This window comes from Urocitellus parryii, chromosome 5, assembly GCF_045843805.1.
Source record: "Urocitellus parryii isolate mUroPar1 chromosome 5, mUroPar1.hap1, whole genome shotgun sequence".
Classification (NCBI taxonomy): domain Eukaryota; kingdom Metazoa; phylum Chordata; class Mammalia; order Rodentia; family Sciuridae; genus Urocitellus; species Urocitellus parryii.
In genome coordinates, this window is record NC_135535.1 from 202,684,769 (window position 1) to 202,710,778 (window position 26,010).

Consider the following 26,010-nt stretch of genomic DNA (forward strand, 5'->3'; position numbering starts at 1 on the left):
GCCCTGAGCCATGCCCTGGGTCACTTAGTTCCCCAGCCAGGTATCGGCACGCCTCATCTGCCATCCGTGAGTCAAGCATCAGTGCAACCCACCACCTGTGTGCCTCTGCTGCTCCCCGCCCCACCCCCACCAGGGGGATCCTGTGAGCGGTGTCCAGGGCTCCAAAGCCAATGGCTTCTCCCTGACCTTACAAGCGAAGCTGGCTGGACCCGAGATCTGGCAGCCCCAGAGTAGAGTGGGAGTCTCTTCGGCTCTTTTTAACATTTCTGAGCGCTATAGCAATTTCAGGATGCAGTTGTATATGCATGAATAAATACATGCTTTGAGCGGTGATTATACTGCCTTTAAGGCAAATGCCATAAATCTGTAAGTAACCATTGGTAGTATTTTCCCTCCATTATTAAATGCCATTGTGGGAGCATTTTATTTGTGAGAACATGAGAAAGGAAATTGGGTGACAGATTTTCCTGTCCACCCTGTTAACACAGAAGGCAGGGGAAGGTTATGGAATCTAAGGTGAGAGGCACCCCTTCCCCCACCAAAACCCTTGCTTTGCTGGAATGGTCTGGAGACCAGTCTGCAGGGTGGAGAGGGCCTCCACTCTGACCATGAAATGACCCCTGACTATCTGTTGGACCTGATAGTACTTTTTGTGCTAAAAGTGTTCCCATCCTCCTGGGGGTCTGCCTCCTTGACCCTTCCAGAGTCTGAGCCTATCACCCCCATAGAAAGGGGAAGGAATGGGAAAAGAGTCATGAACCATGTCTGTCAACCACGGTTAGAAGAAAACATTAAAAATCATCTGACCCCTAGCCCTGCCTTTGCTCCGGAGCACAGGAATCCTTTCAGCTTAAAATCCCCGTGCATGGGAAGGATGCTGCACGTTCTTCCTGAGGACCCAGGGCTTTGTGTCCCTGCGTGGGCCTGTGTGGCCTTGCCCATGTGAAAACTGGATCCCGCTCATTAGTGTCCCCAGCCTAGGGCCCCTCCTCCAACCTTAGTTGGCTCAGACATTCCTGGAAGAATCCAGATGAATTAATCTGCTCACCCAAAATTTGCTTTGTAAAATAGGAACATTTAGTTAAATTTAGCTTCATTTTCTGGGTCAGATACTCCAAAATGGCATCTCTTTAAAGAATTGCAGCTTGATGGATCTTTCCCTTGGGGGTAAAAATAATATCTGTTAAGAAGTCACTGAATTATCAGCATGGATGTCATGGGCTGTGCTGGAGTGGGCCAAGGGAGGGTGGCTTCGGCCTGCTCGGAGTTGCTTGGGACACTCTGTAGCTCTGTTTGTTGACATTGTCCATTCTGTTTCCAGTGACACATTTAGGGTGAAAAAGTCGCCAAAACGATGTCCTCTCTCTGATCCACCCTCTCAGGTACGATGCTCCTTTGATCCTCATGACTTGATTGCTCACTGTGGGCTGAGGTGGGGGTTCACACTGCAAAGATCAGAGCGTGTCCCAAGACTAGGAAGAAGTTCAGGGAAAGCGATAGTTGGATTCTGTAGGCGGATCCCTTTTGGTCCCTTCTGCCCCGTTAACCTGCTGAGAACTAATGCACCTCTCAAGCCGGGAAGGTCTTTGAGGTCAAGGAATGCAGACACTGAGATGTCTGTCGGGAGCACTGAGCTAAGCCCCCAAAGGCAGCGGGGGAAGGAGCCCTACAGATGTGGGGGCTGGCTCCTTCCTCAGCCCCTTCTTCCTTAGTATTCCCCTACCAGAGACCCAGGGAGGTCATCCTCAAGCAGGTTTGCCTCGCCACTCGCAGTCCCCAAAAAGCAAACCTCCTGACCTTCCACATCCCAGTGAGCAAAAACCCCAGTCCTGATGAGGATTGGGGCTGCGGGAAGCACCAGAAACCTGGCTTGGGCCTGGGGTCCTGTTGCAAGAGCTTAGCTCTCACTTCTGGATTCCCTCACCGCTCGGCTCACCCTCTTTTGCAGAACGGCAGTAAGACACCTTTCTGTCCTCCCAGGATTGAGGATTGTTGGGAGATACTGACGATGTCGCTGTGGCAGCCTGAAGCCCCCTAGGAGCTAACACATCAGTGTAGGAATAAAACCCGCAGAGTGGCTCAGATAACCGGGACACGGCGTCCTGCGTGTGTGTGTTTTTAAATCCACGATCACTCCTTGAAGTAAACATCAGGGAGGGAGATTTAGAGAAGAAAGAATGCGTTTCCCTGAGGGGTCATTTGGAGCAGAGTCTGAGCAGACAGTGGGGGAGCAGGGGGAGGGGCTTGAGCAGGACCTGTGCTGGGTAACGGGGCCCCATACTCAGGACAGGCACAGTTATAGGCCAAAACAATGAATGAGACAAGAGACGGCTTCGCTTTTCCTTGCAGGACCCGACTCCAGCTGCGACACCAGAGGCGCCACCAGTGATCTCCGCAGTGGTCCACGCCACCGATGAGGAGAAGCTGGCGGTCACCAATCAGAAGTGGACGTGCATGACAGTGGACTTGGAGGCTGACAAACAGGACTTCCCACAACCCTCGGACCTGTCTACCTTTGTAAACGAGACCAAATTCAATTCACCCACAGAGGGTAAGCAACTCAGTGGCCAGCCGGACCCCCACCCTGCCTTGGAGAATACTGCCTCTAGGGAGCAAAGGGCCAGGAAAGTCACTTCTCAATCAGGTAACCGTTACTACTCCCGTTGTGACCGCCTGCAGGCTCCTATGCACTCGAAGCTAAGGCTGTGTTTTAAAACTTAATACCAGCTGTCCCCTGACCCCACAGTGCCTGCTGAGAACCAGCCTGCTGCCTCCTAATCCAAGTCCTGAGAGTCTACCGAGCTTGCTCATTCTTGGCTTTGTGGCTTATGTCCCTTCTGTGACTTTGAAAAGCATTTATCACAGCAAACCTTCAGTGTTGGTCAACCCACTTTGGGGTCTCTTGGTGCCATTATTGTTCATACCTACAGGATGGCCAGGCAGTGTGGCCACACTTTTTAATCAAGCCCCAAGCCACAGGTTCACCCCAGCCTTGCTCATGAGTGCTTGGCTCCTGTGAAGGGTCCCCAGGCATTGGGCTTATCTCAGTATCATCCTGTGTGTGCAGTTTGTCTAACTCTTTGACTTGAAAACTCACATCTTAAGTAAGCCCAGGAAGGCGGGGTGCAGACCGCACAGGTTGACTTCCCTACTTTCTTTCTTAGGAGAGCCAGTGAGAGAGCCCTTCTCAGGAAGGAGGAGTCCACGTTCCCTGGCCAATGTCCTCAGTGTCCCCAGACCTCACATCCCTTTCCTCCTGTCACCTCCTCTGTGAGGCTGGCAAGCCTGGTCATAGTCAGCATTTCAGTTCTGGCTTTTATGATGGTTTTGGGTTTTATTTTCCAAGATCCTGATTTCTGGTAACTTTTAAGCCCAGTGCGTTACCACAGGAGGATCACACAGGAAAGCCCGACTCCATTTCTTAGCTGCTATGAAGGAACCGGGAGGGAGCTCCATTAAACAGCCCCCTCCTTGCCCATCTGGGTGGCGCAGTGACGGAGGAGCAGGGGCTTCTCCCTATAACTCCTCGGGGTGCTTCTCTGGAGGCTTCTCTGTGGTCTGACCACTCTCTGTGGGTTGCTTGGTGCCCGTGAGGTCTCCAGGCACTACCAGCGTGTGTTTGTGCTGAGGTCTAGTTTGTAACGGAATTGAGGGTGCTCATCCTCTCACCCCACAGAGCTGCCTTTCTCTGTTTGACAGTGGAAAGATGATCCAAATTATATGTATTTGGACTTTCTGGCCTTATTTTCTGCCAAGTAGAGCCTTTTGGTCAGCTGTTGTGTTGGCCCTCGGCTTGGGGTGCAGGAAGCTTCTAAGTGACCCTCTGTTCAGACCTGACACCACAGGCCCTGGGGCCTGGCCTCAGCCTCCTTGTAGCTTGGTAGTGCTCTGCATCCACACCTGAGCCACGAGCCTCACCTGAATGCGATCACCTCCCTGGGACGTCCTCACTCAGTGGCGCCTGCCGTGGCTGCCACCCCTTTCCCTGCTTCCCACCCTTGCCTGTCTCAGCCTTTCCCCTAATGTCCCCTCCCTGCCCCACTTGCCTTTAATGCTTGTTCCCTGGGACACTTACCCAAAGGGAAGATGCATGTGGGTTCTCTCTTCCCCACTTGTCTGTGTTTCTTGAAGGCAGGAACTCTGTCTGGGGAACTCTGTCTGGGGCCACTCTGTGTCCCCATAGCACCCTGAACTAAAGGGGCTAAAGGTGGGCTAGAGATTCAGGAAATACGGGGCTCGGCAGGTGGACAGCCTGGTGTTAGCTGTTGATTTGATCTTCGCAATGGGCATTGCCAGCATGAGTGTAAGGGACCCCAGGAGCGAGGTTTGTGTCCCAGGACCTGCAGGGACATTTGGGCATAAGCACTGGACTTGCCATTGTGAGAGCACCTGTGGTTTCCTGCTGGCTCATGGCTCTTAAGCTGGACAAGAAACTTCTAAATTCTGGGGAGGAAAAAAACCACATTTAGAAACCACCCTGGGCTTGGCATTGTGGATAAGAATAAACAGCCTGTGATCTCTGGTATATTTGGTTTTACCATCAGGAACCAAATACATGTACTTTTTCTCTTAGAAAATGTAAGAATCCTAATAATGCTTCTAAAGTTAAGAGGTGCCTCATTCAGTGGTAACACACAACTCACTAGCTCAGTGACTTGACGATTCTTTGTACAAAAATTCAGCAAGTAGGTAAATATATAAATTCAAAACAAAACTCTGCCCAACACGTCTCCTTAGAAAACAATTGTAAGGACTTGGCAGGTCACGCCTGTGATTATAGCTGGTGGGTGATTGAAAGACCATTGCCAACATGAGAACTTAAAGGGGCAGTTTCAGGAGGTGCTGGCCCTGCGTCCTCCTCTGTAATACACCTTGGCTCCCTCTGCATCTGGCTGTGGAAAGTGGATGCAGAGCCCTCCTATAAGATCAGGCCTCCTGGCACTTTAATAAGGTCAAGTTCAGCAGTGCCAGACTCATAACCTGGCACTGCCGATGTGTTTCAGAGTAGAGCAATGCAGGGCTGCAGCTGTGATCGGAGACTTTCTTAAACAGAAGGTGCCAACCACCGGAAAATGAAATGTTGGGTTAGAAGTAATAATTACTCTTTGAACAAATATTCAAATCCTAAGACTTTGGTCTTAGTGTAATTCTGTACCAGTTCCATAGGGCTCATCACTGGCTCAGCGTGTACTGTGCTGTGTCTTTTGCATGTGCAATTTCTATCCTCCTCCCTGCTCCATGGGGAATTTCTACAGTTCCCCACTTTAAGAACTGTTAAAGCACTTGCCCGGTGCTGATACAGGGAGAACAGGGTCTACCCGACATCCCGGCGGTGCTGCTGCTGCTGCTGTGGCATGGACCGTACTTCCTGCCTTCCCTGCAGAAGGAGGGTGTGGACTCACCATGCTTCCCACCGGGTGTCAAGAGCAGTGGTGAAAAGCTTCAGGTGTCTCCGTGGATACTAGTTTGGAACAATGCCCGGGAGCTCGCAGTGCCACGAGGGAGCTGCAAAACATCACCTCACTGTGGCGACTCTGAAAATCTCCTGCTGATTAATGACTTGCATTGACAGTTACAAATGTTCGCCCTCAATGACTGCCTTGCTTGCACAGTCTTTTCAAGCTTGCTGCCATGGGAGCACACCTAATCCATGTGGTCCCCAGGGAGAACAAGCTCACCTGCTTTTAGTCTAGGACAGTAGGGTACATTCACAAGTCCAGGTGGCCCTTTGGTGGTCACCCAGTTTCCTTGTCCCCTTGACACAGCTGCATCAGCCCCTCCTTCCCACATCCAGTAGAGGGAAGGCGTCCTTTTAACCACCTGAGCTGTGGGTGTTACAGGTGTGTGTCACCGTGCCTGGCTCTAATCTGATTTTAATGGTGGGCACCTTCAGTCTCTCCTACTGATGTTTAGAAGAGAAATGGTGAGGAAATTGGGAGCAGCTGCCTCCTCCCTCTCCCAAGGGCTCTTTTCTTTTCCCCTGAACACAATATCATTTGTGTTAAAAGTTGCAGAATACTGGCAGTGAGCAGTAATAATGCATCAGATCAAGATCCCTTATACCTGTGTTGCCTGTTGCAGGGCTTTTGTCTACACGTTTCATCTTAGCCAGCACAACGTGGCACTTTGAGCTCCATTTGAGGATCAAGTCGATAGGCACGGAGCAATTAGGTGAACTGACTTCCTCCGTCCTGGGAGCAAAGCTCCTTCTGTCTGCTGCCCAGGGCTCTTCCCAGTCTTTTAGCAAAGCTCTAGCAATTGGAGTCAGAAAAAAAGAGCAGTCAAGTCCTGTCTGTGCCACGTCCCAGGATACAGTGATTACCAGAAGCAGCCCCGGGACAGGAGAGGCCCCATGCTTCAGCGACTGGGCTTACCCTGGAGCTGCTGAGAGGATGTACCCTTGGGGCCATTGGTGTAACCCCTCCTGGCCTGTCACCTGCATGTGGCCTGGTGCAGAAAGGGGGCTGCAATTGGACAGGGCCTCACCCCCATGCCTACCCTGTGAGGTAAAGCAGATGAGTGAGGTTTCTATAGCCAATTTCATTAAGATGTTTCCACAAAATACATCAACCCGTACTGTCACACGCTGCCTCTAAAGAGATGAATGGGGACACTGGCAGTGGGAAGGGAAACCCTCTTTGCAGGTAGAGGGGAGGCAGGTAAGTGAGCTTGGTGGTGACCCAAAATGCAGCCAGACTCAGGGACCAGGGAGTGAGCATAGTGTCCAGATGGGATGCCCTGAGGAGAGCTGGTGTGGTCTCTCTTAGAGGCCACAGGCTTATGGTGTCCCTTGCACCAGCTCCGTTACATGATGCAGAGCCGGCTTGCTATTGTCACCGCTGTTGACACCAGAGAAGCACGTGAGGCAAGTGTAGAGTGGAAAGTAGAAGCTTTATTAAAGGTCAGCAGAAAACACTTCTCCCCGGAGGAAGAGGGGGACCCAAAAGTGGAATCCGTGGAAGGGCGAGGTCTTCCCTCTTTCATAGCTAAGGTCTTCTTTCAGCTTTCCCATCTTGCAGTGATGGACTGTAGGTGGGAAGGCCCAAAAGGTGGGAAACAGGTGGGCTGAAGGAGTAATCTGGGCAGGAAGGGCCTGGGGCGGTTTTGGGGTTTGGGGGGTTGCTTCTGATGAGCACCCCCTGTCTGCTGGGAGCTGCTTCATTAACATTTCTTGAGAATGGGCTCTGGGCCTTGGGGACACTTCAATTTCCCCAAGTGCTGCTCTGCTTCTCCAGGCTCCATTCTCAACATGGCCTTCATTCTCGATTTTACTCGATATTAGACCTTATTTACCTAACGACACGGACTACCTATTTTTAAATCTGGCTTCAAGCCCACAAGCAGGTGTGTCCACCAGAACGATGTTATCTCCACCAGGAGATGGAGATTCTGTCCACAAGCTGAGGTTCTTGAGTTCATTCAGCTAAAACCACAAATGGCTTTAGGTTTTAAGAAAGTCTCCAAGATAATCCTATCTTTTTAAAATTTTTTTATTTTTATTTTTTAGTTGTAGTTGGACACAATACCTTTATTTTATTTATTTTTATGTGGTGCTGAGGATCGAACCCAGGGCCTCGCTCTTGCTAGGTGAGCACTGTACCACTGAGCCATGACCCCAGCCCCAAGGATAGTCCCATCTTAAAGCACATATTGAAGAATCACTGTTTCAGTGACGCCTTTAGCCATATGCAGAGGTAAAGGAGCTTTACACCAGCACTGCTACATATATTTACTTTTATCTTAAAAAAAAAAAATGAGACCTGTGTTAGTCAACTATGGCAGCAATCACTGTGGCCAACATACCTCGTGCAGGCAACTTAAAGGAGGAGAAGTTTCTTTTGGCTCACGGTGTCAGAGGTGTGAGTCCATGGTCAGTTGGCTCATTGCTCCAGGCCTGAGTTAAGGCATAACACTACGGAGGAAGAAAGTCCATGACAGCCAGGAAGCAGAGAAAGAAAGGAGGAGGAAGAGGCCGTGGACAGGTGTAGTCTACCCTAGTGACCTACTTCCTCTAAGAACACCCCACCTGCCAACAGCTGCCACTCAGTAGTCCATTGAAATCATTAACCCATCACGTGGATTAATCTCCTGTTGGAGTCTGAGCCCTCCTAATCCAATTATTTCCCTAAAGCCCAGTCTCTTGGTACCTCTGTAGTGGGAACCAAGCCTTCAACCTGCCAGCCTTTGGGGGGCATTCTAGATCCAGCTACAACAGGCCTTGAGCTTTATGGATTGCCACTGGTGCTTAATATAGTGAGATCCATGACACATCGTGGTTTTCTTTTCAAGTAAAGAGACACCTGGTAGCTCCAGGTTGTGGTTTCTGCAAGAACAGGGTCCCTTTTAGATCATCCACTGTCATACCTGCCGTGCCCCAGGCAGTGCAGGGCACACAGTAGTGCTGGGCAGGGCGTTTAGTTAAGCAGCAGGACTGAGTTTCCACGAGGACCCTCCTAGGTGCCTTAGGCAGGCTGTGGGGTTTCTAGTCTCCAGTAATTGTCTGCAATTTTATTTGCAGCTCAAAGCCACCAGTTGGAATAAGTCATTTCTCCGCCTAATTGGGCTTCAGTAGTCTTTGTATTTGAAAATCTGGTTTGGACCTGCCCTGTAGACACTGTAGAACTTGGGAAACACTCCAGTGACTTGGGAAATTTCCCTTGTAAGCAACGCTGGAGGAACAATGATATCTGTCCTTCCCTTGCTCTAGAGTGGAGCTGGGGTTGGGTCCGCAGAGGACAGGTACAGGTTTAGTTCCACGATGTCGTTAGGACATGTCGTTACCTGTGCTGCATGTGAGAGTTACAGAGAAAACCATCACCCCAAATGCACATGCTCTCTCATCTAAAAACTCGGGGCCCAGTGTTCAGATCTGCCCAAAGCCAAAAACCTGTGCCTGGTCGCACCATTTCAGTTCCTTGGGGGTTCCCTCAGATTCCCTAATGGAGAAAGTCCCTGCCAGCAACAAGTTCCCCATTCTGCCAGCAGCTGAGCTGCACCTCCCTGTGGGCTGTATGGGTAGTCTCTGGTCATGGGGCATTGCCAAAAGCAGGGCCTTGTCCCATGCCCCACCCTGGCCGCCTAGTTCTTTCCAGTCATGTCTGAAGCACTGATCCGCTTTGTGTTTCTTTTGCAGAGTTGGGTTACAGAAACGCCTATGAAATCGAATATATGGAAAAACTTGGCTCCTCCTTACCCGTAAGTTCTTCCTCACTGCCCTTTGTTGGGGACATGCAGGCCGAGACCTCTACTGGGAAGGGTGTCTCTGGAGCTCAGAGCTCAAGTGGGGTCCCCTGTGTCCCAGCATTCTGGGGGCACGCTGCTGGTGAAGGGGGGCTGGGAGTTTGAGGTTTATACTTGGTTCACATCACTGGGCATTTTTCAGAAGAGACTAATTAGGTTTCCTGCAGAATGACTTTCCTAGACCAAGAAAGAGCTAGTCAGAATTTCTTTCAGAGTGAGTGAGGTAGAGGTGGTGGTCTTCAAAGTGCCCTAAGCGGTTTTCTACAAATGACAGTGGGCCCTCCCTCTCCATGGGTCATATCAGCTGTAGATCAAAAATGCTCTTGATAAACAGTAGGCTGGGGATGTAGCTCAGTGGTAGAGCACTTGCCTGGCATGCATGAGGCCCTTGGTTCACCCCCAACACCATATAAAAAAAAAAAAAACCCAAATGCAACTGTTTTGAACAAATATAGACTCATTTTCTTGTCATTAGTCCTTAAATAATACAGTATAATAATTTCTTTCACATAATATTCACATCATATTAAGTATTATAAGTGATCTAGGGCTGATTTAAAATACATGGGAATATGTGGTGGCTATATGCAAATACCATGCTGTTTTACATAAAGGACTTGGGTATCCAAGGGGCTCTTGAACAAGTCCCCATGGATATTGAGGGACAATGGTAAGTAGCCCCTCTTTTTATTTTAAGAGGCTATAGGTCCCCCACCCCCTTTTCACTTTAACTGGTTGTGGTGGGCCGCTGTCTTCCCGGCTTAAGTGTTGGTTCTGCCCGTGGCCTCTTTCCGTGCTGTTGGCCAGCCATGTCCCCAGAGCCCCAGCGTGTGCGGAAGGGCTCGCTACAGCCCTGAATGGCCCTGGACGTGTTGCTCTTATCTGTTCTTCCCATGCGTCCTTCACAGATGCTGGGGTTCCTGCTTCTAAACTGCAGGGGACCAGAAGGTCAGGCAGGAAACGTCAGGACACAGAGGGAAGTCACGGCTCCCTGAGGATGGCGCATCATGGGCTTTGTTGTGATCTCTTGATGCATTGCTCAGAGAGTGGCCGCTTCCCCCTGAGACCACAGCTGTGTCCCTGAGAGTTGACACCACATGCATAGTACGACACTTGGCCACTGAAGTGGAACAGTCCCGTGTTTTGATGTCATTGATTTAATGGGACTAAACCACAGCGTCCCTTCTTGTGCACCGCCTGCTGACTCGGGCATTGGCAGGCTTCGAGGATGAAGTTCACGAGACGTGTGCTCTGCCAGCAATCAGCCACCAGAGGTTTCTGTGATGTGATGGTGCACGCACACTGGCCATTGTTTGTGCTTCTTTGGGGACCTCAGCAGGGAGGATGTAGGGTCTCCCCATCCCAAAAAGATGCAAGTCCCCATTCCTGGACATGGCATTCAAGACCTGGGGGGTCTGATAATGGCCCCCAGCCTCTCATTTCCTCCCCCTTAGCTCCACACTGTACGCCCCCATGAAGAGTCCAGCCGAGCCTCTCCACAGGCCCTGAATGTGCCTGGACTCTCAGCCTGCGCCACGCTCTCTGTTCATGCCCTGTCCACCCTGCCCCCAAGAGGAGCCCCCTCTTTTCAGGTTGAACCCATTGCTCTGTCTCTTTCCGGTGCCTTAGTGGCAGGGCTCATCACACTGGGTCATGGTGCTGGTGTCCTGCATTCGGCTGTGATCTTGCCTTACCCCTCTGTTTATCCTCAGGGGCCAGCATGAGGGTGGCCAGTAAATGAGTTGAACACAGTGTGGCCCAGCAGGACCATCCAGATCTTCCTCCCTTCGCACGCATTCCCACTTGCGCGGGTCGTGCACCCCCCTCTTCCTCCCCTTCCCTTCCTGGCCCCGTGGGTCAGAGCTCCCCTGAGTTATTTGCTCTGGTTTTTCATCTTCCCAAGCTAACGTGTGACTTTGATCCCTGCAGCAGGACGATGACACCCCGAAGAAGCAATCCTTGTACCTTATGTTCGACACGTCTCAGGAGAGCCCCGTGAAGTCTCCGACCCGGATGTCCGAGTCCCCGACGCCTTGTTCAGGGTACGACTTCCACTGGGACAGTTACCCACAGGCCTGAAGCCCCGAGCACCCGCATGCCGTGGCCCTGATGTCACAGGCAGCCCAGTTCCAGGCTCTGTTCGCACAGACAGATGCATTGGTCTTGTTACTGGGGCCCTTTGAACTAAGGTGAAACCCTTCAACCGCTGACGGCATGAACCCCCACCGTCCCCACAATCCACACGCAACTTTGTCATTTATCCAATGGTGGAAGGCACTCGGAACCCGAGTCCCACTTCCACCCCGTGAGGGCAGTGTGACCTGATGTGACTCACGTGTCCCACGTGGGCCTCAGTTTCCTTGAGTGTGATGTAATAGACTGACCACGCAGGGGTTTAGGAAGATTCCAGAGGCCCCAGCACCTCCCTCAGCTGTGCGAGGGGCACAGGGTCCCTGGCTCCCCATCAGTGCTGTGTGGAAAGCTCTTGCCAGGCTGTCTGGCCCACGCAACGTGCTGGATACACATATGTTATCGACACGTATGTTATCGACACGGATGTGGCTCGTGTCCTGAACAGCGTCATGTTTAATGGGGGAGGAGTGGGAGTGCTTTAAGATTCTGACCGTCCCACATTTCGTCTGCCTGCTCTTTGACTTCTCAAACTCACGGACCAGAATCTGCCCGGGAGGTGAGATGGTGATGGTATACAGCAGAGGTCGCACCTCATCTCACCCTCCCGTAGGTTCTTGTCTCTGCTTATAGGAAAGGAAGCCGGGATGTGGTGTCTTCACCTCCCCCAGAGTACACAGCCAAGCAGCCGGCCATCTGCTTGATCCTAGAGCTTGTGTCCCCAGTGGCATCTGGCTCTGTCCCAGGTACTACTGGAGACAGCTCTGGAGCTCCAAGATGGCTTGGGATGTTGCCTGGTTCAGGGCATCCTGGCTGATTTCAGTGGGATTTCCGAGGAGAAGACTCTAAAGATGCCCATTGCCTCCACAGGTCAAGTTTTGAAGAGACAGAAGCCCTCGTTAATGCTGCAGCAAAAATCCAGCGTCCTGTCTCACGAGGGCTAGCCTCCAGCCAAGAGCCACACTTACAGGTGCCGGAGAAGTCCTCCCAGCCAGAACTGGAGGCCATGGCCCTGGGCACCTCCTCAGAGGCGATTGAAATCGTAAGTACGGCCAGGGCCCCAGAGTGAGATCACAGGGGACGAGGCCAGGGCCTGCTGGGTGCCATCAAGCTCAGCTGGCACCTGCTGTGGCCCCACCCTGACCCCCAGACCACAGGAGCCAGCCTGGGAGACCCCACGGCATCACCCCAGGGAAAGACACGTCTCCTACCTGGCTTTGCAGTTCCCACCTGGGTGCTTTATTGGCCCCCGGGGTTATTTTTTCCGTTTTTCTCCCCTTGGGACTGGACTATGCTTTGGGGCCACCACTGGCCAGTACTCTGCCTCTGCGGCTTGATGGCAGATCCGAGAGTGGCAGAGCAGGGGACACCCTCCTTTTGGAGCTCAGGTGGTTTTCCTGGGTCCCGCTGATGGGAATTTCTCTTCCCCTCCCCCAGCCCATTCCCTGATGTCACATGCCCATGGGGCCCTGGGGTTCCCTAGAGTATGTGATGCATGTGTGACGGTCTCCACGCATCTTAATGGACCATTCCCCTAGGCAAATTTTATTTCTTTACTTCCTTCCTAGAAATCCCCAGTGTTTTTGAAGCCACTGATGTAGTGTGTGATTTTTGGTCTGCCTTAGGAGACTTCATTTATCTCACATGGCAAACATTTATTGAGCACCCACCCTGTGTGGATGTGGCAGTTGGAGGCTGGGTGGACTATTGGAAACATAATAATGGGCAAAACGAGATCTGGATGTTAATCGGCCTCTCAGATCACTGCTGTGGAGGACTCGTCCACCATTCACCATTCTGCAAAGTTGGCTTCTGATTTTGAAGGCTTTTTGATCTGCCAGGAGACACTTTTTTTCCTTTTGAAATCATCTTTCCATTGTTTAGAAAATCGCCTTTACCAAAACCTTACTTTCTCTGGTGTTTACGCTTGGGGCTCTTTCCTTGTTGAGTGAGGTCAGGTCTTGAAAACCCGTCACCTAGCTTCTGCCTCCCACCACTGAGATTTCCAAGCAGAAGCACATGGTCACTTGGCTTCAGCCTCTGGCCGGGGAGTCAGGGTGGGGAGGGCACAGGAGGCTGCGCTTTTGGGGAGTGGGGTGGGCCTGCCAGTGTCAAGGTGTCCACTGTCAGCATGTGGGTGGGGATTGGATGCCCCCTTTAGCCTGAAGGCAGAAATGTCCTGCAGACAGACAGATGTGTGGTCCATCAACGTCACTCTCTGCTCTCCTCCTTTTTCCTTCTCGTCCTCTCCGCCGGCGCTCAGACAGCTCCCGAGGCTGCCTTTGCCTCTGCTGACGCCCTTCTCAGCAGGCTGGCCCACCCCGCCTCTCTCTGTGGTGCACTTGACTATCTGGAACCCGACTTAGCAGAAAAGAACCCCCCAGTATTTGCTCAGAAACTTCAGGTTTGTAGCCCACGTGTGACCTTTTGGGAGTTTGTCAAAACCTCAGTAGAGAATGAACCCCCCGAGCCCCAGATGAACTGGGGCCGGATATACTGAGGAGTTGCCGAGAATGTTCCAGAATGAACATCTTCCCCTCAGGCACTGATATGTGGTGTGCTTTATCCAGTATGCCAAAATTATACAAATGATGCCATTACATATCGAAGGAACCATTTCCATTTCAGTTTGGAAACTGGACCAAAACAGTCATTTTTCAGGTGTATTGATAACCCCAACAGCAGTGTCTGTGATTCATTCACCAAACCAAAGGTATGAGGTCACCATCAAGCCTGGACTAGGCGATCTCAGAATCCTGTTGAGATAACATCTGGACTCAGTCTTGCATCTGGAACCAAAACAATTATCTCCTCCGCACTTTTGCATTTGACAGCTTAATTTGATATCCCCTAGACTTGAACTTTGAAAGGAAATCTAGAGAGACGGCTCACAGTCATTTGACAGATGCACATTCATTCATGGAAAGTGTTGGCCAACTTCACTTTAAAAAGGAAAAATCAAAGACTGTATATAGTACAGTAAAAATTTGGATCCATTTCATGTTTGCATAGGTTCTCTGTAGAGACTTAAAAGGACAATATTTTTAAAAAAGGAAATTAAACACGGTTTCATGATCTGCTGAGGTGCTTATTGTGAGAAAGCCAAGCGTGTGTCTTTCCCGAGTACCTGTCATGACGCATTTACATGGCACATTCATTTCTTGGGTGCGGAAAACATTACATCTGTCTTGATACGTTTCCCCTGCGGTCTGCTCATACCCCACCCCTTGGGCAGGAGGAGTTAGAATTTGCCATCATGCGGATAGAAGCCCTGAAGCTGGCCAGGCAGATTGCCTTGGCTTCCCGCAGCCGCCAGGACACCAAGGTACTGGTTTGCGGCTGCAGTGCGCTGCCCTCTGAGAATGCTGTGTGTGCCACCGTGGGCCAGTGCCTGCTTTGCTAACCGTCGGTCAGGCAGGCATTGTGGGTGCCCGGCCAAGTGTGATTTCCAAAAAGCTAAAAGTGTAACTCTTGCATAAACACGCTGAGCACATGTCTAAGATCTGCTTAACTCAAGAATGCGTTCGCCAGCAGATGGTGGTGCTGGCTAGGTGGGGAGAATCAGAGAAGCCAGTATGTGGGGGGTGTGTGTGTGTGTGCAGGGGGGGAGGGGAGGGGCACGAAGAAGGCTGGAGGAGTGGCAGAATTGATATCAAACCGGAGAATCCTGGTTCAGATGAAAAAATCATCACCTTTGAGGTTATCATTTTTTTCCCCCTACAGATAATGTGTGCTTCTCTATGGAACAAAAATCATTCGCAACTTTTCTGTTTTCTACAAGTTCACATCAAACTTTACTGAGAAGCAGCAGTAGGTAGGAAGTGAAAGCAAAACCTGTGCGGAGGCGCTGGACCATGTGCTGACGGCACAGTCCTTTTGGTAAAGGGCTTGCAGAAATAGTGCAGATTTGCAGGGCCCACACACGGCCTCTGCCTGACAGTGCCTATGCAGCCTCAGAATATGTGCAGAGATGGCCAAGGAACTGTACCTGTTTGTTTGTTTGTTTTTAATTTTAAAAGGGGGCAGCAGGCCATTTTCCTTGGACCAGCATTTGCTAGCACCCGGTTCTTGAGTGTGACCTTGACAGGGCATGTGGGAATCTTTCAGACTGGCTTCCAGGTTTGGGGTGAGTTTTCTTAAGGGTTAGAAGTCAATGCTGATGACGGACAGGCAGTGTGTCGCCCCAGGTTGCTGTCGAGCTGTGGTCTCTCAGCATTGGCCTCGTCCCACCCCTTTTTACTACCCAAAGTTGGGCAGCCCAGTGGACATGGTTGTGACACTGGAGCTGGACCCCACTTGTATTCTGTGGCTTTGAATGAGTTAGTGAACCTCTCTGGGCCTCGTTTTTTTCCACCTGTGCATTGAGGCTCATCACAGCAGGTTTGTGGGTGCAGTGAGGGCTCCAGATGGTGTGTGAGGAGCAGCCCCTGCCTGGCACATAGTAGATGTGCAAGAAAAGGAAGATGCTGTGTTGGCCAGCACCCCATTTTTGCCTCTTACCTGGTCAGATGTTCCCAGTGTCTCCTCAGGAAGCAGGTCCAGGTCTTGTTTTACAAGTGGGAAACCGAGTCACATGGTGGTACGGGAATTTCAGCAGCTGCTTCTGCCTGTAAGACCCCACCTGGGTCTCTCTGGCTGCAGCCGAGAGGAAAACCCCTTCCAGAGACAGGAGGTGGTCCCACAGTGGGCGTCCAGACTGAGAACAGTGGACATAGGGCAGTCACAAGAATGTAAAAAGAGATCAGTGATGTGTTTGTTCTTGTTGCCAAACCAAAAACTTAGGTGGAATGTCCATGGAGGTCGGAGTTTTAGAAAGCTGTCAGCAGTGAGGGATTTCTTCCTCCCCTGGGCTGGTTTCCTGGTGTCCTGTAGGAATGGCTTAACTGGTGGGTTCCTCTCGGGCGACGTGTGGGGCCTAGCCAAGCATGCTCCTCTAAGTGGTTCAGGTCTGCACGGAGTGTGATGGGGTCCCCTCCTCCCCGGGCAGGCGGAAGGCAGTCCTCGGCAATAGGCAAGTAGCGGTCAGCTTCCTGTCGGTTACAGCCGGTTCTCAGACATGTGTCTCCATCTTGATTTAATAGTGTTTCCTGGATCTCTCCTGCCTGGATAGGACCAGACACTCCTGGACACTCAGGCGGGGTGCACACTCGATGGCCTTAGCTCTGTGTGCAGGTCCTTGACTCCTGGTCCTCACCCCTGCAGGTCCTCCTCACCACAGCTCTCTGAGCTTTCTGTCTGTCCTCCCACAATCAGCCTCCAAGTGTTCTGAGGACAGGGATCCTGCCACAGTCCAAGCCCTGAGGCCTGACAACAGGGAACTGGCCTCAGGGAGGACCCTGAGCCTGGGTAAGTGGCAGGACCCTATTCCCTGGCTGCAAGACCAGAAGGACCCTGGCAAGAGGCCTGTAGGTCTGTAGCCGGAGACAGTGGCCTGGGGGGTCGCACAGGACCCCAGACTTGAGGAGTGGATTGATGGCTGAGGTTAGTTGCAAGGGCTGGTGCCTTCCGAGTCCTGGCTCTTCACATCTCAATTTGTGATTTCTAGTGGCTTTAGTCCCTCTAAAGTAGCAAGTGGGAAATTATGTGAGAGGAGCAAAACTTCATCTAAAAATATCTGATCTTAAAATATCAGTGAGAGACAGACCTTTGAATTTCAGTTGAAAACAATTCTTAGTTGTAAGGAGAAGCCAGGGTGTGGAAGATGAGTTTCATTATACAGACAGGTGCTGACGCAGGGCAGTAATTCACATGCGTCCTGAAGTCCTCTGTTCCTTTATTGAGAGGACCAGGTGCCATCAAAAAGGTGGCAGGGACTCACTCTGTGGTCATTATCTCTTCAGTGTTGTATGTATTTTTCATTCCCCTCTTTGGTTCACAAAGGACTTGGGGCAGCTTAGGGTCATTAATCCCTTCCTTGATCCTATTTAGCTCCTGCTCAGTGTAATAAAGTTAATTTTCACTATGTTCATTTTCTCCTGCGTTTCGGGGAGTGGTTTATTTGAGGGTCAGAGCCGAATGTCATTTTGGGAAATTTTTAAACCAAATCTCTCCGATCCTCATTTTACTTCATCCTCAGAAGGACCAGGATGAGTGTGGCGGTTCTAATGTTCTTTTCATTTTGAAATATTTTTGTTCTAATTTTTTAAAAGAGCACACTGAAAAGTGATCAGAGGGCTGGGGTGCAGCTCCGTGGGAGTGCACTTGCCTGGTGCACATAGAGCCCTGGGTTTCAATCCTAGCATCTCCCCCCCCCCACACCAAAAAAAAGAAAATTGTTAAAAACATTAGGAACATTTTTTTTTTCCTTTTAAAGACCTCTTCTGAATTTTATGTTTGTGAACTTTCAAGTATGAGTGCTGAGCCTGGAGAAGCTTCCCCTTGCAGGCAGAACTGTAAAAGCCCGTTTCCAGCAGCGGGGATGCAGCCCTCTGGGCAGAGGTGCCACCCTGCAGGCGCTCGGCCTGCCTGCTGCCAGGGCTGTCCACCGCGTCTGGTCAGGTGTCATCTTGAGGATCAGAGGCTGAGAAGATTGTGGCCCCCCATTTGACCTGCGGGCGAGTTTCTGGGGTCTGCTGGGCCAGGGCTGTGTGCTCCTCACTCTGACCAGCTGATCATGGCCTCTCACCTCGGGGTCAGCCCAAGAGCTCAAGGCCAGGCAGAGGCAGTAAGAGCCAGAGGACAGGTGGTCTCGCCCAGGACCACCTAAACTCTTGTTCACCCTGCATGTGTTCAACTAACTGCCCTGACTCCTCATCTCCAGTCCTGTCCATTACACTTCCGCCCGGGTTTCCTGAGCTGTCTCTTTTTTTTCCCAAGGTCATTTGCCCTGATGCTCTGGTAGGGTCAGCGTGGCTGTCCTGTGATTAGAGACACTCCACTCAAGCGCCTGCAGGTCCACCCCTTCCTGAGACCGCTGGCCCTTTCATCTTATCTGCTGCCCTTTACAGTCCTCGCCCTTCTTTCCCTAAATCTGTCTTCCTCCTACACCACGGTGCTCTATCTGTTCACTGCTCGGTCCTGTCTCATGATTTCCTAGGGAAGACACAGCCCCTCTCCACCCTCTTAACCACCACGGGCTCACACTGGACTTAGAACTAGGGTCGAGGTCCCCTTGGCCGCCATAACAGCACCATCAGGTGAATGGATGGGACTGAGAGTGTGGCTGGCTTGCTGTTCTTGTGGTGGTAGAAGTAGGCTGACGAACCTGGCTGTGCTGATTGATGATGCTTCTAACCCTGCATTTCACCCAGGCTGCAGGTTGCCAAGCACTCTGTGCCAAGGGAAGAATAACCATGGCCCGCTTGCTCCTAACCTCCCCTGAAAAGGGTAGAAAGCCTCAGGCCAGTGTCATCTGGTGGGGTGGGGATCGTATCAGCAAATGTGGAAATTGCCATTGACCCAGTTGTCCGATTTCCTGTAGATGCAACAGACTTACCGTAACTCCAACATAAACCTTACGCCCGGAGACTCCAGCTTGTTGAAGTTGGCATGGTTGATTGCTACAGCCTTAAATGTGTGAATCGCATCCTTTCAAACGGAACTAAACAGATGCCCCCAAATTCAGATGTGGCCAGTCTTCCAAAAGTGATCAAATCTGCGGTTATACAGAACCAGGAAAACGTAGATTAGAATTCAGTATCATTCATGGGCAAGATTTCATTCTGAAACTGGAGCCTGCTGGATAATGACCTTGGTCTCATGCACTGTGCCTAAAGTGGCTTGGCGTCTGATAAGTGGCAGTGATAAGCCGGCACCAGACCCACTCGACTCCCTGTTCTGGGCTGCCAGGGCTTCTGCCATTATCAGTGCTCCGTCTGGCTGCACAGGCCAAAAGATGGATCTCATCAGTGGTGCCTGGTGTCTCCCCATTCATGAGTCTTTGCATTCTTCATACTTTTGATGTTCTTTGTTTCAAAACCATGCAACCGAGAGGATGGATGCGTTTTCTTTGTCCTGTGATGAATGTTAACTGGGTTGGTTTTTTTTGTGTGTTTTTTTCCCCCCCCAAATGAAAAACCGTTCCACAGAGAGAAGCTGCTCACCCACCAGATGTCTCCATCTCCAAAACAGCCTTGTATTCCCGCATCGGGACCTCTGAGGTGGAGAAGCCGGCGGGCCTTCTGTTCCAGCAGCCAGACCTGGACTCTGCACTCCAGGTGGCCAGAGCAGAGGTACAGTGGCACAGCGAGGAGAAGGGCCACTCGGGTTGCCCTGGGAAGAATGTGGTGTCTTGTAAATTAGATGCACACCCGGGAAGCCTGCGTCTTTGGAGTCAGCCTTTCTCCTTGGAGCACTGCAGGCAAAGATGCGTGGCAGCCCGTGGACCTTGATCTTCCTTAGAAGTCACGTCCGTGGGCTTGGAGGGCTTTGTCTGTTTGTAACAGAAAGCACGCCCCTTTCCTCTGCTTCCCAGTGGGCTCTGGGAAAGTAGCGTCTGGCTTACTTCTCCCTCGGTGTTGGGGAAGTTCTCTGACTGTAATTATGATGTGGCTTAGGAAGTGTTAATGGCACACTTACTTGATGTCTCTTTGATTTGGTCAAATCCAAATCCACACGTTTGGGCTTAACCCTCCTCTTCCTCCTGATTCTAGGTCCTAACCAAGGAGAGAGAGGTCTCGGAGTGGAAAGAGAAATATGAAGAGAGCAGACGGGAGGTGATGGAGATGAGGTCAGTGGTGGAGCCCAGTGGTGTGTCTTGGAGGAGTCCTCTTTTCTTCATTGTGCAAGGCTCCTGCTTTTATGAGTATTTTTAGTGTAAAGAATGGAGTAAAGATATGTACAGTAATAACCCTCCTTCCCAGGGTCTCCCTTCCAGTTCCTCCTGGTCATTTTCCTTCATGTGCCAGGTGTTGAAATAGTACACAGTAGCCACCGTGTACCTAGTAGCAGTGGTGGGAGCTGGCTTGAAATCAGTCGCCTTCCTGGCTGCCATTTTAAGCAGCAAGCAGACTTCTTGGGAATTGCACCTGCTTTCTAGGTACCAGTAGTGTCATCCTGAAACTCTTCTCTTGTGCCTTCTCTGCAACGATGCCCTCCTGTGGCTGCTTCACGCCTTCTTGTGGTTGGTCTCCTGTGCCCTTCCATGGGCTCACTGAAGCCACACAGCTGCATTATGTTTTAAATTTCTTTATGTCTTCTTTGGAGAGGGTCGGGTGGCTCTAGATTTTTAGCTGCTCTGGAAATGAACGGGGTGTACTGGGAAGGCTGGAAGGTCTGCCCATGATTTCCGGCCACCCAGGGAGGTCGTACCAGGGAGTGCTGTCCACTCTCTGAGCTGGCAGGATTTCAACCTGCCACCAGCTGGTACAGCTGCACTGGCATTGGATGGCCCGAGTATCACCCTATCAGCCTCTGGAGCGTCACCAGGTGAAAGCAGGCTCCTCTTCCCAGCTGCTTCTCAGCATGTTGCTTAACTCCGCCTTCCTTTCCCCATCTGTATAGTGGGGTAACCTTCAGTGCCTTGCTGCAGTGGGCCGTAAAGGTGAACCCTTGAATCCTGGAAAGGTTTCCGAGTCTGCAGTGTCCCAGCATCCTCATCAGTAGTGCTGGGGACAGTTAGGAGCCCAGTCTCTTGGGTCACTGAGGATAAGATGAAGGTGCAGTGAGCTACAGCACTTTCAGGCCCGTGGTCCATCCACACGTCTAAAAAGACATGGCCCTGGCCACCTGCCTGTCATCATCATCAGTGACAGCTTTAGACTCAGCCCCACCACATCTTTGTGATCCTGGATACAAGGAGCTGGCTGTCAATCGGAAAGCATGGAAGTGCTTCTGAGTGGGAGTCGGGAAGAATCGAGTGACTTCCCGCTTGAAGGTGGCGCGAGGGTGGTCCCCCTATACCAGGGAGCAGGCAGAGCCTGCGTCTGACAATGACTCATCCAGAGTCCCAGAGGCCGGTCAGCCAGGCCTGGGCCACCTGATGCCTGGGCCTTTGTGGCCTGTGTCCTCAGGGTCTTGTCTCTTTGGCCATTAGCAGCTCTTGGGGGAGAATGATTGCTGCATGATGCAGGGAAACTGGCTTTCCCGAGGCTTCCTTGGAGGGAGGGCGGCCTCACACCTCAGTGCTCCACAGGGAGCCACGGGCAGGCTAACTAGGGGCTCTCAGTGCTCGGGTGCAGCTGCTGTTTACGAGGCTCCCCAAGAAGTGCACCTCCAGGCCTTGGAAGGCCTGCTCCAGTGGAGGAGATGGACTCGTGTTCTGGGAGGCCAGATGTCTGAGATACAGAGAAAGTGTTAGAGGGCTCCCAGGGGAAATCACAGAAGGTCCCCCAGGGGAGAGACACTGGAGCTGGACCTTGAGAAACAGACTCAGCAGTGGAGATAGAGCACCCCCTGGGTCTCGAAGCACCTGTATGTGTGTGTGTGGGGGGGTGGGGGCTGAGGGCATGGGCCCAGGTGGCTGCAGGCTGAAGGTGTGGCCTTAGTGGTCAGTGGGGCGTTGAGGGCTGGCAGGGGGCGTGCAGCGTGCAGTCACACACTGGGAAAATGAACCGCTGTGTGTGGCTGAGCGTTGGGGTGGCCCTGCCCCAGGGAGCCCAACCTTGGCAGGTGAGACTTGTCCCACTGATCACGGTCACACTGTCGATGTCCCCCGTGTGGGAGCATCCTGTTGTCGTGGTCCATTGTGCTTTTGCTTGTCTTACAGGAAGATCGTAGCCGAGTACGAAAAGACCATCGCACAGATGATAGGTGAGTGTCCTGACCACCCTGTGGGGCTCAGGCCTGCCGTGAGGTTTCCAAGTTCAGGGGAGGCCTCGAGAGTGGAGGCTCAGAACATGGTGCCCTTCAGGAGGGACCAGAGCACCCAGCGCATGGCTCTGTCCTGGAAACGGCCCCCAGAAGGCGCCTGACCCAGCCAGGAACCGCTCACCTGGTGGAGAGGGAGACTGGGCTGGCTTCTGCTTGCAAACCTTGGTTTTTGTTCATGGGAAAGAACAGGAATAGAATCCCGACAGCCTAATGAGTTCAGACTCAAATGACCGAACCTGCCGCTCAGCCTTTACACAGGGTCCAGGGCCTGATAGGAGCCTGTGGCCATTGCCCGCGTGCTTTGCTGCCACACCTCTGGCAGACCCTGATAAGTCACCCTGTGCAGGGAGATTGGGTGCTGCGTCCTTGGCAGCCGGCACCGACAGACTAGCTTTCAGACTGATGATCACTGTTGAGAAATGACATTCCGACTCTAGGGTCACCATGTTTGTTTAGCTGTCAATTTATGATTTCCTTTGGTTCTTAGCAATCAGCTTTTTAAAAATCTTTTTCTCAAGTGTGGTGATACCTGCCTGTAATCCTAGCAAATCAGGAGGCTAAGGCAGGAGGGTCACGAGTTTTGAGACCAGCCTGGACAACTTAGTGAGACCCTGTGTCAGAATAAAAATAAAATCATCTAAGGATATAGCTCAGCAGCAGAGCCCGTGGGTCCAATCCCCAGTCACTGCAAAAACTGGGGGGAAAAAAACCCTCTTTTCCCCTAAGGATACATGTAAAATCTCCAGGTCACTGCCAACCACAGTTTATAGGTTTAAGCTTTACACTAAGCTAGCAGATGAGCCCCCCCCCCCCCTCAAATGTTTGGATTTGCCAGTCACACCCCACCTGAAACTTGTCCCAAGATAAAGAAAACAGAAGCCTCAGCAATGGCCCCTACCTCTGGGAGAGGCACTGTCCAATCAGAGGAGCTCTCACTGTGGTCCTGTAACAAAGACCGTTTGCCCCCACCTCTGGGAGATGCCCCTCGGCTGCCCCCTTCTGTGTGCTTTCCATCATATGAAGTTTCTGTGTTCAATTGTCGTAAGAATCTATGAACACATCTGGATGAGATAGAAACTTCAAAACTCTTGGAATCGACCTGCTGGTAAGAGCGGTCAGGGTGGAGGCTTTCCGTCCTCGGCTCTGCACGTTCAGAGTGCCCTTTGGCCTCTGCAGGTCCTGGGAAGAGGGGAGCATCCCTTAGACCCATCGTGGCTCATCTAGAACATCCCACTCCATTCCTTTGTATTTTTTGCCCTTGGCAGGGACATACATTTTGGCTCATGTAGAAATGGTGGGGAAGGGGCTTGAGGTCGGCTCCTGAGAGAGGGCTGCTCAGCGCCAGCTTGGGTGCCCAGTGGGAGAAGCCGATTGAAGCAGACGTGCCCTTTTGAGAACTCAGAGCAGGAAACCCTTCCGCATTGACACACGCCGCCTGGCCTTGGGACAGAAAGATCAATTGACTCTCACGCTTTCCTTGAAGAAAGACTGCAGGTGGGAGCAGTCGGAGCATTTTCACCCTGAGGAGCGGTGGTGCCATGTAATTCCAGGGTGCCCCTTGGCGGGGGTGCTGCCCCCCCCCCCAGCCACCGCCCCACTCCAGGGATTACAGCCACCTGGTGTGTTTGGCCTGAGGTTCTGTCTCCAAGAGCTGGACACTCGGCCTCTTGGAGCATTTTCCTTTTCTTGGGAGAGCTCTCTGGGTGGCCCATGTGACCCCCACAGCATCTGTACCAGGGCCACACTGTCACTAGGGTAATATCTCCCTGAGCTCACTCCCGCCCTCATTCCCCCCTCCATCATCTGCCTTTCCAGAGCTTTCTCATCAGAGGTGGCCTGTCTGTGGTTGTCAGCCTCCAGTCACTGTTGCAGGTCACTGATTAAGGCCACCATATGTTTCAAGGTCCTTGTGTCCTAGTAGAATATAGCAGGAGCCAGAGGCATGACTGGCCACTGTCGCCGTGGCGCATGTGCCTCTTTCTGGGAAAGGGAATCTCGCTGTGTGTGAAACGGGCCCATCCGCCACATCTGGGTTCCATAGTTCTTGTCCAATTCTAGGCACCTAACAGCACCACTCGGGGGAGGGGACACAGGCCCCCTGAGGGCTGGGCAGTCAGTCCAGCACCAGCATGAACAGACCAGGGTTTGCCGCTGACTCCAGCTTAGCCCACCTGGGCTGGCTCTTCCTGGCTCTGTGGCTCCGCACGGCCTTCACCAGCTGTGACCTCCATCCTGCTGCCATTGTCCCCCCTCGGCTTACTACAGAGAACGTGTCTTATTAAATCAGATATTGGCTATCTGGGATTTAGAACAAAAAGAGATTTCTGTGCTTTCTGCATTCCGGGTTGTTGCAATTGTTTTTTTTCTGCTTTTCTAACAACTGCCCTGATTATCTGTTTTGCTTCCATTTTCTGTTGCTTCTTGCCCTTTGCTTGCAAAACAAACAGGCAAGCCTGGTAAGTAGACGCTTCCCCCTAACTGGTCCCCTACCCGTTGCAACCCTTGTTTTGTGTTTTGTTTTTCCATTTTTTGTTCGTTTTGCTTTTGCGTATTTGCTGCATTTAATAACATTTTGCCTGAAGCAGCCAGAAAAATATCTTCAGAAGCATCGTTCTGTCGTTGGGTCTGGGGTGTTTCTGGTCTGAGGCTGATTTCCTGATTTTTAAGAACTTAACTGCATTGGTCACATATAAAAAGCTTTGTGCAGTATTCTTGCCGCCTTGGTCTCCTGGGAACGGGGCGATTCTGTTCTTGAAAGGGTTAGGTTGGGAGGAAAGGAAACCTAAGGCAGGCAACGTCTTGATCCAGGAAATCAGATAGACTCCATTTGATAAATGATTCCTGTACCCCACAGAGTGAGGTTCATATGCGGCTACAAATCAGCCCAGAAAAGATGGCTCACCCCATGCTGAAAACTAAGGAAGAAGCTAAAATTCAAAGAAGAAAAAGAAGCTTCGGGTTGCTAGTGAAACTTAGAAACACCCTTTGTTTTAGGAATGTAGACTTAGCAAGCAGGCTGCTGGTGATTCTGTTCTGTGTTCTTAGGTCACCATGACACTGCCACACAGATTCAAGAGTGACACCATGACAGGATTCGTTATGGACAGTGATGTAGTTGATAGTGAGTCACTGGTATTGGACTCTTCCTAGGTGTCAAGGGCTTTGTCTGTAGTATCTCATTTAATCCCCCCCCCCCCGCCCGCCAATGCTGTATGATAGAAATGCTATTGTTTCCTATTTCAGGTGAGGTAACTGAGACTCACAAAGGTCAAAAACTGCCCAAGGTCACAGAGCTGGGAAGTGTCAGAGTCAGGATTCGAACCTGGGCAGTTAAATTCCGGAGCACCTTGGCCACTGTCCTGTGTAGCTACAAGCTGCTGGTAGCAAGAGTGCTAAGGACCCTTGTGATCACAGAGGCAGGGACAGAGGGGCATGAGGCATCTTCTTGGCCACTGCGGTCCTGGTCCTGGAGCATCTCCATCACTGGGGAGCTTGTGACTGATGCAGAGCCCCAGCCCCACCGACACCGACCAAACCAGGAAGTCAGGGTGGGCCTCAAAGCCCTTGCACAGCCTCCACCTGATCACATGCAGCTTGACTTGGTAATGAGGCCCTGGGACCCAGAGAGGTCAGGACCCTTGATGTCAGGTTTGGCCCCACAAGAGGCCCATGTACAAGCCCTCTCCCTATCATGGCTCTAGGTTTAGACCTAGACTCTGCTGCTTCCTCGGTAAGTGAGGGACTTAGTTGTTCATGCCCCCGTGTCACCTTCTGTAAAATGGGGACAAGAAAACCTGCACCTGGGTCTTTGTGAGGTTTCACTTGTTCATTCATCGCATGGACTTGTGTGGTGGCATCCTATGTGCCTGGGACAGAGTGGTGGATGAAATC

General features: G+C 51.6%; 1 protein-coding gene across 17 annotated transcripts in view; it reads left to right on the forward strand.

Moving 5' to 3' along the window:
• The window catches only part of Tacc2 (transforming acidic coiled-coil containing protein 2), a 186,110-nt gene that overhangs the window by 156,082 nt on the left and 4,018 nt on the right, over window positions 1–26,010 (forward strand). For 9 of the 17 annotated variants that reach the window (XM_026384264.2, XM_026384274.2, XM_026384273.2 and 6 more), the window contains 10 exons: window positions 1,322–1,382; window positions 2,350–2,644; window positions 9,134–9,195; window positions 11,170–11,282; window positions 12,241–12,412; window positions 13,634–13,774; window positions 14,606–14,695; window positions 19,398–19,541; window positions 19,962–20,038; window positions 22,016–22,059. In XM_026384264.2, the coding sequence (XP_026240049.2) occupies window positions 1,322–1,382; window positions 2,350–2,644; window positions 9,134–9,195; window positions 11,170–11,282; window positions 12,241–12,412; window positions 13,634–13,774; window positions 14,606–14,695; window positions 19,398–19,541; window positions 19,962–20,038; window positions 22,016–22,059 (1,199 nt within the window). The remainder of the gene's footprint in view (window positions 1–1,321; window positions 1,383–2,349; window positions 2,645–9,133; window positions 9,196–11,169; window positions 11,283–12,240; window positions 12,413–13,633; window positions 13,775–14,605; window positions 14,696–19,397; window positions 19,542–19,961; window positions 20,039–22,015; window positions 22,060–26,010) is intronic. The other 8 variants (XM_026384271.2, XM_026384276.2, XM_077799166.1 and 5 more) reach the window with 5 other exon arrangements.